Raw genomic sequence first — 18850 nt, 5'->3', positions numbered from 1 at the left:
TAGATTTTCATAAGGCAAAGTTCTGACCTCCTTTACTTTCTCTCTTAGTTTCCAGGTGTAAAGAGAAACAAGATAAATTTTAGTTGATCTCAATACGTGTTCGTATTCTTAGAACAGGATGTTCTTGAAAAACATGAGGTAGCGACATTAAGATAATTTGAAATGTCTATGGAAAAAGTGGATTCCGCCTCATTTCTGAAAGCAAATAGGCTTACGAGCGATTTTTACATTATTCCAATTATCGCTACAGGTGTAGCCTGCACATTAAGAAATGTTCTCAAACATCATTGGGCTTATAGAGGGGTGAAATGCACAGACATTCCAGATTTGATAATCTTGTCCAGCGCGGAGGGCTCTCATCTACTACAACATATGGTCTCAGACAACTGCCACAATATCCACATCGTATCTTTCTGAAATGATATAAATCTAGAGATCCTCGTGCATTCGGCTTTGCTTATGGAGAGCAATTTCATCTTTTAATTACTTCTAAGAAATATTCCCTTTTTGAAATATTTAATCGTAATAAGTCGCGCCAGGTGAACTGGTATTAAAACCAACAGTGCTGAAGAAATGGATTTAAAAAAATAAGAACTCAACACGCGATAACTTATTATTGGACTTGGCACGTGCGGTGGTTTTAAATCCTTAATAATGAAAGTGGGTGTGAAACGAATGAACATTGTTTCTTTTGTAGTCTGTTTCTTATGCTGTTCGCTACAGGTGAAAGGTTCGATGTGCCTTCATGGGGTCGCACTTAAAAGAGCATAACTTGGTGAGTTGGAGCCATAAGGGGATTTTAGAAGAATTCAAGGCACTCAATGAGCCAAATTATCGATGCCGTTTGCTGCTTCTTGCGCACTCACAGTTGGATACTCATTTAAAACCAGAGTTTCACAATCCGGTGGCTGTGAAGTAGTTATATTTAGGGCTGCCTGGCGTAGATTGCTGCAAATGCACTCAATTAGTCTGAAGAGACCAAGCACCAAGCTCAAGCCTTAACCACAGACTGGCAAAATTGGGAATGATATTCATTTTTCTGTGGAAAAAAAAAACGTATTCGGGTTTCTCATTGTTTGCAGTGGTCTTCAGTTATGACAGGCCATCTATAAAGTGGCAATAACTTTTTAAAAAAGGAGCAAGATGAACATCGCGCATTTTAAGTGTGTCCAAGAAAGAAGGTGGATAAAAGGGGCGTGCACGAGCATACATACGCAGGTAGTCACAGATTCTGATAACATAATGCTCATCAATGATCGTATACGTGTATGTAAACACTGATTCGGTCTCTTGATATTCAGTAAACAGAGCTGAACACCTTTATCGCGATTTATGCCAGTTTACACTTCAACACGGCCGACGAGGAGCAAGAGAACAGCGAGAGGGTGCTGGGCCTGAAGGGATTTGATTTTTTTACGATGGAACCTTCGGTGAGGATGCACAAGCATTGGTCCATCAGTCGAACGAAAGCCGCCATACTCGGCTTTCTATTTGTTGCCATACCAGTCCTTGTTGGGCTTTTAACGTGGTATTTACGAGACTGTGCGTCCGAGGTGGCGTCCCCAGTGCAAGAAGCCAGAACTGGATCTCCAGCAGTTCCTCACTCCACCGACCGTACAACTGGTGCTTCAACGGCTTCCCCCTGGCCAAGTTCAGAGCCCTGGAGAAATTTGCGTTTACCACCTCACATCATTCCTACCCACTATGACATAACATTATATCCAGATTTTTATGGGAATCACTCCACATTCTACGGGAATGTCTCCGTGGAATTGAATATCACAGAAGAAACTAGGCATATATTAATTCACATAAAATACCTCGACGTTACGGCCACGCGCTTGACCGAAAAGGACACCGGCCAAGATGTCCCGATCAGTAGGAATTTTTCTTACATTCCAAACCAGTTTTGGGTAGTTGAAACAAACAGTAATATATCTGCAAACAGCCAAGTTGTACTACACTTGACATTTGAGGGCTCTCTCTCTAATGGGATTGTAGGGTTTTATAAAAGTACCTATGTGAATAGTATTACGGGAGAAACAAGGTAAGAACAGCTCAATGTATTGTATATGATAGGAAAATCAATAATGCGCCTAATGTGTTGCACAAAGTGCTAATGTTTTTTTTAGATACTAAATTAAAACAGTAAACACAGTATTGTGTATTGTGGGTTTTCTTGTTTCAATAGTCGTCGTTTTCAGCCAGAGGTCCTTTTTAAAGGGGACTTATAGCTCCTATGCGCCTCCTTCAACTTAAAGGGATAACAACTGCTCATTTTGGCCAAAAAATGGATTTTCCCAGAGTAAAGGAATTCCCTTACTTACCAATGGTAAATGAATCCATTCCAAATTCAAAGTTAGTCCCTGTTTTTTTTTCTAAAAAGTTTGTTTTTTTTTTCTGTAAATTTCTCTTAAGAGATGATCACAGAGTGTAGCCATCTATGAAGGTCACGTGATGTGATGGCAAGCAAAAATTCCAAAATAATTGCGTTGACCGCTGTATTGGAGGTAAAATAGAATATATTATATTTCTGTGAGTTGTTTACAATGCATTTATTGTAAAATATGGATATTATACGAACAGTTGTTATCCCTTTAAGTGTTTTAGTGATAACATGGGATTTGGACATGTATACACAAGTCCACTGAGGTTTTCCACCTCATTCCTTTTTTGTCAAACGCAAAGACATTAAAGAGACTAGCGTTTGATGCGGTGTCCTCGAGCAACTTTTACATTCTTATCAAAGAACGGCCTGTTTATGGTTGTCGTTGGAAAACGTGCTTTGAATAGCACACTGCACCTAGGTCACATTAAGGGGTGGTGCAGTGTCTTAAAGATAAAATCCTTTGTGTGCCTTATCTGTCACTTGTTTACCGTGGTATCAGAGGACAAAGAGCCATCGACATTTTCTACCTTCTCTCGACCAACGTAAGATTGTATTATAAATCCCCAATAAAACACTATACTAACTGTTAAGTTTGGTTTAACGATGTAGTCAAATTCACACTACTGCTATAAATATCCCAACATAGCGATATATTATATACATTGTTTATTATTCTTGTAGCTCCTATCCCTTAACGAGTTAGAGTGCAACGAGCGATAGTCTTTTGTTTACTGAATACCATTTGCTCTCACAGCAACTCTTTAGTCTATTAACTAAAAGCTTTAATTTGAAATGGACTCAACAAATAAACAATATTCTTCGATTTTTAAGTTTTAAAATCATTAACAATTCAGCTGTCGACCAAATAATAACAGAATCGTCATCATACAATTTCTCTAATGCGCAAAATATGTGGAATTAGGTATCCGAAGAGAGAAATTTCCATGTTTGCTCTCCGTGCCTGAAACTGCCTAAATGAATGTTCGATTCCATTTTTAAAACTCTTTGGGGACACAAAAAGGAATAAAACATCGACTTTCATGTCTTTTATAAGTGTATGAAGTGACATTTAGGAAGCATAGCCGACAGTACAGTCAGGCCTTATGCCAAGGGCCCTGTGGGAATGTGAGCGTTGGGAGCATTTTACTTGTTTTACCATTAAGTATACCCATTTCTCTTCATTTTTGTAACACGTTATCTCTTTCAATATTAAAAAATGATGGAAACTCGTTTTTTTTATGTAAACACAACTGATCGAGATGACAGCGATGAGTAAACCTGTAAATTATTTGTAAATTAGAAATTGGTCCGTATCAAAGCATCTGCTCGACAAACAAAACTTAAAATGTAAGGCTTTAGGTTGCACACATTTATAAACAACCTGTTCAAAAGAAATTTGTTTTTGTTTCGATGCCCTTCATAAATCACACATATTGTCGGAGCATGTTGTGCTGGAAATAAATAGATATTAATGCGTTTTTGTGGTAGAAGAAAATCATTTTTACAGAGAAAGTGTAATCTGAGACAAATCTCGTGCAAAATCATTTACGTTTTCACATGTTTTGAGGTCAAATTGCAGGCTGTACGATCAAGTAAGTTTGCACTCGATGATAAAGTTTTCGGTTCCAACTTTACTCTCTCGTTCTTGTTCGTTCTGGCTCTTTTTCATTCTGCTAATGCTAGTTATTATCAAAATCATCAGTGGGTGGGGGTTTTATGGACTTCGCTTGTGTAAGAGAGTAATTTTTTCAGTAATTTAAATTTTGCCAGTTTTTAGATCCCTGGCAGAGTGGAGAGCTATGCCTCATACTTCCACCCAAGCATACTTTCTCTCTCTCTCTCTCTCTCTCTCTCTCTCTCTCTCTCATTGACAGTGGAAGGTGATGTACTTGCTCGAAGAAGACATTTTATCCGCTTAGAATCGATCCGAGAGAAGACTAATAGGTCGAGTGAAAGAACTTTGTGTAGGAATTATGTCGTCAATGCAATTTACTCATGTACTTTACTAGTGATAAGCCTAAGTCATTTTCTCTTTTTTTGCGGATAGTCGTAAATATCTTACAGCGTATTCAGAACAGCGGACTAGCAGATTTGCGGTTCAAATATGGGGACCTAAAAAGCTTGCCTCTTAAGGGTATTGTAACCTTTTATTATCATCCGGGTACCGAAAATGAGTTTTTCCTGCATCTAATTATTCAATGATGCCTCTATCTTTGTGCGGATTGAAAACAATGAAAAACCCTCAAAAATATAAAATATCGGCGTTTATATTTCTCGTCGCAATGCAAAAGAATAACCAAATCAGTACTTTATTCGTCAACTTATTTTGAGGTAAGATAGCAATCGATATGGGTCGTAACTTCATCCCTGAACAAAATTTTATCACGAAAACAGACAGAGTTGGCTGGAAGTGTATGGGCTACAACACCGGGGCCTCTAATTAGTTTTTATTAAACGGCATTATTTTGCTTTATCAACGACAAAATCTGAACTTAGACTTTTAAGAAAAATCGCTGGCAAGGTTTTGGAGTACTAAATGGTGTCATTAAATTGGTGTTAAAACGGTGTTCGTGGGTGTTCAGGTAAAGGAGAAATTGGAGAAACCAATTTTTCCATTTTTATCCCAAAATCGCAATTATGACGCCAATCTTAAGATGACATGAGTGTAAATGTTTATTCATTTAGTCACTGAACACCGAATCTGTTATCCAAGGTGCATATGTAAGGCAGTAAATAAGGAGTTTTTGGCAAAGGGTACTAATATCCTTAATCCCCATTAGACACTGAAAAGATTCCCCGCGGGGATTACGCAACAAGCATTCAAGTGGGTCAGCCATATTTGATCCGCGGATCTGTTAGTCTGCTGTGCTGAATGCGCTCTGACAAGCTTATCGGAGTGTAATCCGGATGCAAAGTCAGATTATATTTGAACCAGAGGTCGACCGTGATTCTTACTTTCTCCCGTTTGCACTCCGCATTGGCATCGCGTGCTTAAAAAGTATAGACATTCACTAGCATGTGTTTGTTAACCCTGTAAAGCAGTGTGATTTTCTTCAAATGCAACAGTAACAGATTTTTCAGTTTGTAAAACTTTTTACAAAATGACTTGGCGGTTGCTTGCTGAAGAGCTTATATTGTGTGAGAAACCTACTAGATACGAGAACATAATTGCTAAAGCAAACGTTGGCAATATTGGCTACATGTACCTTGTGTTGGCTTAAGAAGATAAGATGTTGGTTGGACTGTCTTTGAACATTCCTGTGAGATATGTGTCTACTTAATTGTGACAAGATAAGGATACGTTAATGCCGAATTCCACGTTTCCCCAGTGCCTTTTCCCTAAAGGGGAGATGCCAGTGTCATTTTTAAAGAGTCTTACTTTCTTAACATTGCTTGACATATGTAAGATGACGGTGCGTGCGTGCGTGCGCGCGCGCGCGCGCGCGTGTGTGTGTGCTGGGGGCAGGTCGAAATTTATAACGTTCGGTGCTTATTTGTTTGTTTTCTATGAAATACAGAAAAGTTTACAATTTTTGACTTTTGACATACCCAGAGCTACTTTTTAATTTTAAGTAACAATTGAAACCGATAACGATAACATTTCTCTCACAAACAGCGTTCTTTTTAATAACTATGAAACCAATGGTGGTTCCCAAACTCGCCTACACTTGAGTTTGTATGTCCATATATCTGGACCAAACACAGCACATAATAATCGATGAGTTCTACAGACGCCTTAAAAAATGTTCCTAATGAAGATAATTATAAAAGATAAATACGAGCAGTGGAGTCACTTCTAAGGAGGTACTTTGGATATGTCAGAAATTCCATGTGGGCAAAGAGGATTCCCTTGGCTGTGTTTAAATGATCCTCATGCTCACTGTCTTACTGTTTAACATCAGGCGATAACCTGTGCAGCTCTTCTGTGAATTCTATTGATCGCCGTTACCTTAGTTAGGCTTTTATTCCCCTATAATCAGTCGATTCACATGCACCATCTTTCTCAATTTTGTTAAGACCTGATAAAGATCCGGGTCACTTTTATCCTAAAAGTGACAGATTCTTTTGAGAAAAATGTAATAAATTTCGAGCGCAACAAATTTTATAACTGCCATTATTGAAAAAAGTCCAGCCATGGCTTTTTACTTTGATTTCAGAGGATTAGCTACATCAAAATTTGAACCAACTGATGCCCGGAAGGCGTTCCCGTGTTTTGATGAGCCCAACATCAAGGCGACCTACAACACGACTCTGGTGCACGATCCAACTTATATTGCCTTATCTAACATGCCAGTTGAGGTACGAGATTTTTCTCTCCCCCCCCCCCCCCCCCATCTTCCAAAACCGAAATGATAAGATTGTATTGTCTCTTAATAATAAAAATTAATCAACATCGTGTAAAGCCAAAGACATAGTAGATTTGTATGTGTTTATATTGTATTGCCTCTTTGTGAACATTAGAGATTATTGTAAAGCAAAGACGTTGTATTAGCACGTGTTATGACTCCCAGAAAAAGAAAATAATTTTTTTCTATGTTATTTAAGTAGAAGTATAAAGAAAAGGGCGTTATCCCGCAAACGGCCACTCTGACTCCATTTTTTCATAGGTTCTTATCTTTTGTATTTTTAGAGTTCAAGTATGAGAGCTGACGGCCTAACTGCAACACGCTTCGAAAAATCCGTGCCTATGAGCACATATCTTGTGTGTTTCATAGTTTGCGACTTCGAATTCAAAGAAACGACTACGGAACGTGGTACAAAGGTGCGTATGTTCATCCTTACATTTGGGCTTGTTGCACAGAATATTTTGGTACGGATACGAAGAAATTTTTGACACGTACAAACAGGAAGACAAACTACAAAACAAAGCACGAAAAACAACTTAAACAAGATGCACTCGTTATTAATTAATTTCTAATTAATCTAATCATAGATATAGAGTCAAGAGTAACAAATCATAGATAGAGAGGCAATGAAAACAATACCTCTGACTTAATTAACCATTAATTAAATAACCACTTATTATTAAATTGATCATCACAAAAATCTGATCATTACTTCCTTGTTCCATTTATGACATACCTGAAAATTTCATCAAAAGCTGTTCATTACTCTTTGACGTAATTAACTAATAATTAATAATTAATTAATTTACTGATGGAGCATGGCCATAATATAACCAGTTCTTCCCTGGCCCATTTGTGACCTATCCTGAAAATTTTATCACAATCTGTTCATTCCCTCTTAACTTACTTAACTAATAATTAATTAATTAATTAATTGACTAATTGATGGATCGTCACCAAAATCAAATTATTTCGTCCATGGCCTGTTTGAGACCTATCCTGAAAATTTCATTTAAATCATAAAGCAAAAACAGATCCCTTATAGGCACTATAATCCCTTACACACACACACACACACACACACACACACACACACACACACACACCGTAAAGAAATCAATACCTCCTTGGCAGCAGACAAAAAAAGTATTTCAATTTCTCAAATGTCGATTTATGTACTACCTCTCTCTCTCTCTCTCTCTCGTTGTAATATACTAATATATCAATCTAAAAATTTAATTCTTTTTTCAGTTAAGGGTCTATGCCACTCCTGATAGAGTGTCTCAGGTTGACTATGCTTTACGGGTGGGCAAGGAAGTCATGGACCTATTTGTAGTCTACTATGATATGCCGTACCCATTGCCCAAGCAAGGTAAGGATGGCCTGCATTGGATAAATTAAAACTTCTGCCATTGTTTTCGTTATTTTTTACACAGCAACCATTTTATCAAATTTTTGAAAAGAATTGACATTTTACAGAGTTTATTTAAACCATACAAAAACAGTTTGGCAACGAAATTATATGACCTATTAATGTTATGGTTTACTCCATCAAAAGTCACTGCGTATCCAAAGTGCAGGGAAGGGTAACCTAAAGCCCTGGAGTGAAAGAGCTTGTCAAAAAAAGATGAGAGCACGAGCAAATATTTCAAAGACATTAGCCTGATCAAAGATACATGATACAGCACAAAATGGAATATAATTTAGTTGGCTCTACTCCCCCAAAAAGATGTCTGTCTATTTTTATTGGAGATAATAAGAACCATAAGGCGGCTTTCTATAACGGATTGCTTTTCTCATTCATTTCACTGCTTTAAATCATAGAAAAGACATGCGGCGTTATACCATATATACGTGTGAAGTCCACACTACCCAATGCGCATGGTCCTCGTTACTGAAATGTACTTTTTCGCCTTTAAAATTGCTCGCCATATTTTTCAAATGACTGCTATTAGCAAGCCATCAGTCTATCAGGCTAGTCTAGATTATTTCGGTTTTTACGTTGTTACCTTAGGGCAATGATGTTTCTTTGAATTAACGAGACAGCTTGTCTTTAAATGGTTTGCTTTGTCAGATAGATCGATTTAATGATATACATTTTTGGCCATTTTCTCACAAAGATGATGATAGATCCCTATATGATATAATTGTGTTCGCTGAAGTGTAGTTTCAATATGTTTTAACGATTTCAGAGGGGACAATTTTAGATAACCCTAAGTCTCGCGACATAGCGCAAAATCAAGCGAGATTTCGCAGGATTCGGAGGAGAGTGGGGTTCGAAATTATGGCAGACTAATGACTGCGGTGCAGCAAAGCTGGTAGAATTTATCCAGGAATGATTATCCGGTTGCTTTCTCATGTGTTTTGTAAAATTGCGTGTTACTCTTGTATTGTTTTCTAAGTCCTGCAAAATTGCAGGCTATCGCACAACAGTACGTTTTCACTACATGTTTTGCGTGTCACTTTTATAATGTTTTCTATGACGACATTCCGGCGCATAGAGCTTTTAAAAAACAAATATAACATGGCATAGATGTCAAGCGTATTTAACTCTGAATATATGGGACTTTGTCTGCGACCATAGTATTGTATAATTATTTCTTTCCAGCCATCTCCCATGCTGGAAAATAGAGACGGCGAAGGGGATGAGAGATTGCGATTGCCATTCTCTCCAAGAGATGTCTTAAAAGAATGTGGCTTATATATTTTTTTCTTTTTTAAAAGATTAACCTTGCTACGCGACAGTGACGTGCTAAGGAGTGAGGGAAATAATCTGCACGTCTCCAAGGCCTGATTGCACTCCCAAAACTAATTTGTCTTAACAGTAGACTCTACCGTTGTGACTAATAAATTAGATTATCATGGCGCCAAAATTGATCTTTATTGGTGTTTTGTTTTTAAAGATATCATCATGTAGATATCAGGGACCATTCTTTATCTAAATAATGGCCTTGAATTCTTGAGCTCCCATAAGCTTTTTCTGCTGCCAAGTACTTTTGTGATTCCTCAGACTGGTGCCAAAAGACGTGTAAAATGTATTTGTTCTGTCTTTTCATTTTAAGATATGATTGCCATACCGGACTTTGTCTCCGGGGCCATGGAACACTGGGGATTGATTACTTACAGAGAGACCAATATTTTGTACAATTCCACGGAGGCCTCGGAGGGAAATAAACAACGAGTTGCTGTGGTGGTTGCGCACGAGCTGGCTCACCAGGTAATATTAATGGCCGCGTTTCCTTTGCCCTTTATCAGTTTGATACATTTTTTGTCATAATCTTTCGAGTGGTCTTAAATTTCTAAAAAGTTAATCTCCTAAAGTAAGTTTTTAAAACCTCTGCCGAATTAATTTTTATGAAGTCGAATTTCATTGACTTTTCAAGGCTTAATATATTTATTTAATCGCTTAAAGAGTTAAAAATTTTCAGTGGTTTGGCAATATTGTCACGATGGATTGGTGGGACGATCTTTGGCTGAACGAAGGGTTTGCCAGCTTTATGGAATACAAGGGCGTGGCACACGTAGAATCAACGTGGAATATGGTAAGTTAACATTAGAACCATCGTAGAATATGGTAATTAATGTTAGAACCACCCCAAATATGATTAGTTAACAGTGGAATAAAAGTGGAATATGAAAAAATAATAGTGATCCAAAATGCACCTTAAACATGTTGTGATTAAGGCGTATAGGAGAAACTGAGAAGTCTGAATCGTAATGCCAAAGGTCTCAAAGTCGTTTGTTTTAACTGAAACTAATCAAAAAGATAATTGAGAAAGGGAATGTATTGAAATGCCACGTCGTCAACAGAACGTGTTTTGCATTCTGATACTTGAAGTTATTTAAGTTGTCTGTAAAGAAATATAGATGAACAAATTAAGAGACAAGCATCACCAAATTCAGTGAAATCTTCGAGGAAAAGTGGAAGAAACCTTGGAAACGTGGTCTCAGTTACTCGGCATCCTCCAGTTGCTAATGAAATATAATAAAAAGTAATAAATTAATCAGTAAATAAATTAATTTTAAAAATGAAGAAATTCCAAAGATAAAAAGGATAAACAAATATGTAAAACAATGAATGAGTAAATAACCTGAAAAGAGAGAGGGGGAGCAGTAAGTAAAGGAATGAACAATACTACTATCTTTCTTTCAGCTCGCCCAGTTTGTCACGGAGGACATGCAGCCAGTGATGGGCTATGATGCCGCACTCAGCTCGCACCCAATCGTAGTGCCAGTGGAGCACCCTGATCAAATCAATGAAGTGTTTGACGTCATTTCTTACTCCAAGGTTAGACGTCTGCAGAATTATTAAGAAGATGTTATTCAAAGACAGTTGGTGGAACCAACTTGGCAATATCTGGGCCAATTACGCGCCATCTATTACATTGCTTTTTACTTTTATCGATGAAATATCAATCCTCTCTGGTGTTGCCAATTTTACCAATTTACTCGCTTGTTATTCGTCTGTAGATATGACTTTCTTTTCTTTTCTGTCGTTATCTATGTTGTTGCTATGTTGGCGTCTTAGGTCGAGTAACACTGGTAAAGTAAGCCAGGATAGTTGATAGGGCATTATAAACGTGTTAATATCCTACTTATTTCAGGGCGCGGCGGTGATTAGGATGCTGGAAGCGTTCATGGGAGAAGAGAAATTTAAGCAAGGAATACAGGTGAGTTACCGATATCTCCATCATATTCTACATATATTGTGTTATATTCTCTGGTGCAAAACTGAAAAAATATAACCCAATCATTTGATTATATGCGATTACTTGAAGAGACCCGACAGTGCATTTGATGTATCTTTCCAAACTGTTTTGAAAAAAATGGGCTCGAATTTGAAGTTATACTTTTTTTATACTTTACTTTTTTAACTTCTTTTTGCTTTTCTGTAAAAGACAAAAAAGGATGACGGTAGGGGTAGAAATTAAAGATAGAAAAGAAAAGAAGAAATAACCTCCGCTTCCTAGGCTCTTATGTATTCTCTCCTAATGAGGTCTGCATCTGCCATTACTTCTCTTGAAAATTCAGGACTATTTGAAAAAGTACGAATACAGAAATGCCAGAACAGACGATCTATGGGCCTCGTTGGAAGCGGTAAGAAAAATTATTAACATATTTATCAATCTCGTGTACAGGGTGTTATAAAGTGATGAAATGTTTAAGAGCCACAAAAAGTAAATCAATCGACAGATGAAAAGATCAATACGTTATTGAATGAATAGATTTATTGATAGATGTACTTCAAAATGGCCATAATTTGATAGACGGTAGTGACATGGCTAAATCGCATTCGTTTATTTGGAATTTGGCAATATGAGCTGGAGCTTAAAACAGACCAACGCACAGGAAACCACGGTAAGCCAGGGTAAAAACATGGTCGATGGGAAAAGCGTCATATCGTCTTCCAGTGCAGGAAATAGGAGTATATCAGACTGACAATTTTTGAACTGCTTCAGGTTCCGGGCGCGCAGCCGATCAAGACCATTATGGACACTTGGACACGGCAGATGGGGTTTCCTTATCTTAACATAACCTTCAGTGGAAACATTTTTAAAGCTGTACAGGAACGCTATCTGTCCGACCCAGAAGCTGACCGAAGCGCTCAGGAACCCTCGGATTATGGGTAAGTTTGTGGGAATTAAAAGACACTATTTTAGCCTTTTGCTAATTTTTTAGCCTCATGATTTCACTTTTTACTAACAAAAGTCAATTCTATATTTCTTGCTAAAGTAAAGTGTTTACTGCAATCTCACATTTTTTTTTAAATATTTGAGCACAATTGTTGACAGGATCATCTTTATCCCATGGAACTATTTATTACGTTTGATGAAAATAAGAATTTTTCAGTTTTATTACTAACATGACGATAGTAATTAAAAAAGGACGATTGAAACAGTCTGTAATTTTTTTTGTTTCTTACCGCAGATATATTTGGTGGGTGCCTGTGGATTACATGACCTCAGTGAATAATGACGTTACGTTGCTGTGGCTCAATACGTGTAAGTCTGCTTTATATTGAACCGTTTTCCAAGAGTTTGTATGAGGTCCAAGAGACGCGCTTTTCCGTGAGCGTTAATAGTTATTAGTTGCAAATGTGCCTCTGCGTGTTCTTAATGCATTACATACGGTATAATGCAAACATCCTACTAACGAGGCTTTCAATTTCCTTACGTATCATTACTTGCCACATATCTTCCCGTTGAGCTGTTAATCAAGTTATTTTACATTGCTTGTTTTCGGTGCGGTTCTGGGTAGAAAAATTAACTTGAGTGGATGCGATGCCGAAGGTTAATAAGATAATACAATCGATGTTTGAAGTTAAAAGGAACCTTTTAAAACCTATGTTATTCTCGCGAACATGTAGTGAAACCACCTTTCAGGACCTTTCTCGACTTCCTCTCTGCTCCAGTCACTTTACTCCATTTCTTGTTTTGAACAGTTGCAGGTGTGTGTAAAAAAATATAATAATTGCCTTTCAGCGGAAGCGCAATTTCCACTACCATCTGGCTTGGATCTGCAGGACACTTCTACGTGGATCAAGTTTAACGTCGGCCAGACCGGCTTCTACAGGGTGAACTACCCCGAGGACATGTGGCGACGGTTCTCCAATTTACTTCTATCGAACCCCTCGGTAAGTGTGAATTAACTTAGGTCTTATTCCCAATGAAACTCTTGTTCTACATAGATCGATCCAACTCCTCAGGAACTGTCACTAAATGCTCTCAGATGAACAGATAAACATGTAGAACGATATTTTCATGGGGAATGAACCCTAAGCGTTTATTAACTTAGAGTTACGGTTTGTTTGAATATCTGACGGAGCGATGGAATTACTCAAAACGTTCATCTTTATATGAATATAACAGTGGTTGCCATTTACAGTTTAAAAGTACACATACGCCCTCCCACTCCCACCAAAAATTTTGGCTGATATCTATCTATCTATCTATCTATCTATCTATCTATCTATCTATCTCGTTCTTTTAAACTTTCAGTAAAAAAAATTAAATAAATTCCCAGCGTATCTGTAGCCGGGTTTTGATTGTGATAAGTCTGACGAAATACTGTCGCAATATCTTGTGATTACTATACGACAAAAAGCACCAAAATTTTCTAAAATGTCTATTATTTGAAAAATGAAGGCACTGACCGCCGGTGATCGTTCGGGTCTCATAGATGACTCTTTCAACTTGGCGGCTGCTGGTCTACTGAACTACGACATTGTGTTAGAGCTGACCAAGGCATTGCAGGGGGAACAGGACTACCTGCCGTGGGCCAGCGCAGAGCGGGGTTTCACGTACATAGGAGACATGATGAAGTTTAGGGTCTATTATGGCAAATGGATGGCAAGTATTAAAGAAAAAAATCAAGAACGATTCGGCTGATGTGTTTTATTTATGTATAAAAAATGCTATTTTTTGAATAATTGAGATTTATAAATCCCGGTACATTTTTCTAGGCGAGCACTTTCTTTTACTGGCACAGAGGTAATGAAAAGATGAGAATCATTTAAGAAGATGAGTGTTAAATAGACTTTGGTTGCTGGGATTCACCTTCTTTGAGGGAAAAATCCTGTTCTGATGCTGTTTTATTAGAGGCATTGCAAACGAATTCTCGATAATGATTTTAGGGTCTATTTTTAGGCGTATATCCTAAAACTGGTGAAAAATGTCCATGATCAGCTAGGTTGGGAAGATACAGGAAGCCATCTTGACAAGTAAGGATTTTACAGCACACGGACACTGCCTTGTTTGCTTTTGAAATGTGTAAAATTTGAATTTTTTGATTTTAAAACTTGATAAAATTCCTAACATAACAATAAATGATATAAAATGCTTTCTCAAGGAAACTGAAACAACAACCTTTTGGTCATAATTGAAAGAGTCAAATTGTTTTACTATAAGAAATTATATATTTGCTCTTATATATAACAGATATCTTCGTAACACGGTCATCAATCTAGCTTGTGGGCATGGGGACGCAGACTGTCTTGGAAACGCCACTGAAAAGTTTCGAGGGTGGCTGGATACTGATGAGTACGTAAATCATCTTTCACTTATCTTTTGTCTTTGTTGAATTACGTAGAAAATTCTACTACGCTAAAATCTTCGTTTTCGTGCCAACAGACGTTTAATTTAAGAATTTTGTTGTCTTTGTCATGGTCTCTCTCTCTCTCTCTCTCTCTCTCTCTCTCTCTCTCACAGGAAGACACGGGCACTCAAACACACATCAAATTGTCGTATTGTGTTATTAACTCCAGATATCTGGATCCTAACCTCCGAGTTATGGTGTATAAGTACGGTTCCTACCGAAGTGGTCAGAAGGACTGGGATAAAATATGGAATAAATATGAAAAAGAGAACGTACCGCAAGAGGCGCGAAGGCTGCTTTACGCCCTGGCTCAGTTCAAAGAACTGTGGCTCTTGAACAGGTAGCGTAATCGCTAAATCGGCCGTTTATGGAATACTTGGGATCTTTTTTAAAAAAAATTCCTATTCATATCAAACCCGTACTTACATTATATTAAGAATGTATCATATAGCGTATACCACAGCGCTACTGCAGGCTGTTTAAAGATGTAATATATAGGGGTAAAGTTGAAAAGTTTCCGCACAGATTAAAGTTTACCCCAAGTATAGAAATTTTGGACGGTATTCACTTGATACAAACAATACATGGGTGTTGTATTTTCAGTTGCTTTGTTATGTTGTATGTATTCATGTGTTACTATTTTACAGATATTTGGAATATGCTTGGGACCCAACTAAAGTAAGATCTCAGGACTTCTTTAATGTGATAAACTACATTAGCAGCACGCCTATTGGGAACAGTTTAACGTGGGAGTGGGTACGGAAGCGTTGGGAAGACATTGTTGCAAGGTACTGTCACGTTTTTCTTGGTATTTTATTGGGAAAAAATGTTAAGTCTGAGAAGGCAGTTTTTAAGACGTATTTTATTCATATACAAAGAACAGGCGGATAGTAATCGGTGCAGGTTGTGCGATTGAGTCAATTAATTTCTCATTTGGACTTTTCCACCAGTAGCACACAGTTTGCAGTTACACTAGTTTATACAGTATATATAATTTTATTTTCAATATTGAAGTTTTGTAAATACCACAGAAATGCACTTTTTTAACCTTTTTTCCAGATTCGGCTTGTCGTCCAGATCGTTGGGGAGGATGGTGCCAGGGATTGTCGGCGACTACAATACAAAATTCCAGTTAGCACAGGTAGAGCTTCATCGATATATAGTGATGTTATTATATCTATCTCCTTTTAATTTTAACTTTGGCTAAGCGAAATTTCCCAGAAAATTCTCACTTATACTAATAAAGCTTTGTTTCTTGAACTCTGTGTAGTAAAAGAATCAGCACAGAATACAGACCCATATCTAAAACTTACATGTATGACCTGGTAGGTGGGAGTAATCGGTTACAAAAGGGTAAATTTTGAATTGAACTTCTTTACAACATTTAGATCTACCTGAGGATGCTTAATTGAATATTCTATTTCAGGTAGAAGAATTTTTTGCTAAGTACCCAGATGCCGGCGCAGGGGAGCGCGGGCGTAAACAAGCCATTGAGGGCATTAAACGCAATATTGCCTGGATTGAGAAGCATGAAATGACACTTGTGGACTGGCTAAATAATAACAGTAATGTCTAAATGTTACTACAGACAATGTTTTTATCAAGAGAGAGAGAACAAGAAATGTAAATATCTATATTTCAAATTTGTCAAATTACAAGAATGGTGAACGAGGTTTCTTATGTAAGTGCCTACGTTTTAGGGAAGGTCGAAACGACAGGTCAATTTTCGTGAGTAATGATACTTAATAATTTACAAATAGACATGGTGTAGGTGCAGAGTTATCAGATTTGTTAGTACAATTACTTCTTTTAAAGTGAGTAAAAATATCAGTCGCTAATGTTGTGTATTTCTATAACTATAAATGGTTCGTATTGTTTAAGTAGCCAGAACATTTTTTGATAGTCATAAATGATAATATAAGCCTATGTGTGGCTGTCAAGAACAATTAAATACTATACGCACATTTTATATGCTTACAAAAAAGAAAAGACCAATATCCATTAATAAGGTCAAGCGTGTAATTTCATAACAGCAGAGTTTAGCTGATAGTTTAAGAGTTTAGCTGATAATTTAAGAACCTAAGACATAACTATTCAGATTTGTAGGTTATTGTAAAGAGCGATGTCAGTATGTTATTTTTTTTGTAAATTTTCAACAAGATTTCACCCAAGTTTTACTAAGAAACGAATGTCGGACCATTATTTAGGGTTTCTACAAGCGATTACCTATTTGGTACAGAAAGCCATTGCGACTTTTACCTTCTGATATGTACTGTCTGTCTTAAATTTGAAAACAAAAGGATTTATTGAATAACTGATCATATGGCCTACACCTCCCTCCTGTCAACAAAGACCAATTTTTATATATTATTTTCATACATTTATTCAGCCAAAACATCGCTGTATAGTGAAGCGCCGGCGCCTACGTGATGTATACGTCACAAATAACCCTGCTGGGGCCGTTCACAAAATAAAAACTTCAGCTAAAGAGTTAAATCGTAAGACCGAAAATGCTGATCTTTTCCAACTAGGGTATATATACTGAAGTCTAATAAAATAAAGTGACTATCGGTAAAAAAAATAGTTTTTTTATAAACTTTCACTATTGTAATGGACTACAATTGATTCAACTGAAGTTAAGCCTAACCGTGGACTGAAGTTACTTTTTGAAACCGTTTGCATAGAGGGTCAGTAGTCCTATAGGTCACGCTTACCCCTACCTGTATGAATGTAAGTGTAATGAAGGACGGACTCTCTGTTACACCTTGGACCAATGGGTTTTATTAGGTTACATGTTCTTCAACATCCATTTCAAAAAGAGCTTTATTAGACCGAACATTTGGTCCAAAAATTCAATCAACAATGCTCTTCTACTTCAGTTCAAGACTGATTCATAGTTGTCCAGTGAAATTAAGTAAGTAGGCCTATTGGCCCGGAACATTAGTAATTTTTTTTCTTATAACACAGGGGCAATATTTTATGTGTAGACCAATTTTCGGGCTAAAGCTTTTTCTTCAAACAGGATCCTTTAGCTACACCAGACAATTAGAGAACTTTTAAACAAGGCAACTGTTATCTTATCTTTATGTACCTCAACTGTGCCATAATAGTTCAAGTTTTACCTGATTCTATGTAAAGATTTCATCACAGTACATGGTCATGCAGATATCTTAATACTTTGACTGAAATAAAGAAATAGATATGTAATAAATAATTAATATTGTGAGGTGGCTGTTACTTTATTTTCATGGTAATTGGGAGTTCCTATCGAGAGAATCCACTTTAATAAGATAGCATTTCATCATCGACTGCTTGTCGTGTTTCTCATCTATTTGACTAAAAGTGGGTGTATAACATGAAATAAAAAAAGACGCGTACTTTGATCAATACGTTGATTCATCAGCACAAGTGTTTTTGTTTTTCCCTTAGCGTAATTATTAGAACATTTATTATTATTATTGTTATTACAGGCATCGTTTTAAATTAACCTGTTACAATTGATAAAAAAATATTTCCTTTTTCTGAACGAGAGTAGTGGAAAAGTATGCTTTGAGTTTCATTTGGACGAAAAAAATGTAAAAGAATCGGATTTTAAAGAATACAAAAGAGGAATAAAGATGCTGAAAACATCTTTTGGGAATATTATATTCCCGTATACTTTTCATGTGAAATCGGCATATGTCAATAATAACGGTTATTCATCTTTGCAAAAATTCACAATGCCGTAGGCAGTCTTACATTTTCTGTGGCAAAGTGGACCATACCACATTCATTTTGATGATAATTGATCTTCAACCGTTTTTATATAGTATTGTGGTTTTAGTTCTCACCGCCTAGAACCAAAGAGCGGAGTAATGGGTGACGTATCGTTATTCAAAGAGTGTGTGAAAAGCCAAGTGAGCACTATTCTTGGATTTCCATCCTCAATGTGCCAAAAGACTCTCGAATTTCCACTTTCGCTGTTGGCCCTTCCGACATTCACCACAAAGGGCCAAAGGCGAGGGAATTTAACCCGAGCCTT

General features: G+C 37.0%; 1 protein-coding gene across 1 annotated transcript; it reads left to right on the top strand.

Annotated features, from left to right (window-relative positions):
• Positions 1-704: 704 nt before the first annotated feature.
• Positions 705-18055, top strand: LOC106174210 (glutamyl aminopeptidase). The gene is made up of 19 exons (XM_013555644.3): positions 705-2047; positions 6547-6688; positions 7020-7151; positions 7987-8107; positions 9798-9952; positions 10164-10277; positions 10889-11023; positions 11340-11405; positions 11767-11832; positions 12195-12361; positions 12664-12737; positions 13218-13369; positions 13881-14084; positions 14382-14455; positions 14673-14774; positions 14999-15169; positions 15477-15617; positions 15889-15970; positions 16256-18055. Exons 1-19 carry the CDS (start codon positions 1419-1421, stop codon positions 16403-16405), a joined length of 2877 nt encoding a protein of 958 aa, XP_013411098.2. The 5' UTR covers positions 705-1418; the 3' UTR covers positions 16406-18055.
• Positions 18056-18850: the final 795 nt, after the last annotated feature.

This window comes from Lingula anatina, chromosome 2, assembly GCF_051362555.1.
Source record: "Lingula anatina isolate TDL-2025a chromosome 2, LinAna3.0, whole genome shotgun sequence".
Classification (NCBI taxonomy): domain Eukaryota; kingdom Metazoa; phylum Brachiopoda; class Lingulata; order Lingulida; family Lingulidae; genus Lingula; species Lingula anatina.
The sequence above is the reverse complement of the archived record's forward strand: the minus strand, read 5'-3'. Positions and strand labels throughout refer to the sequence as shown.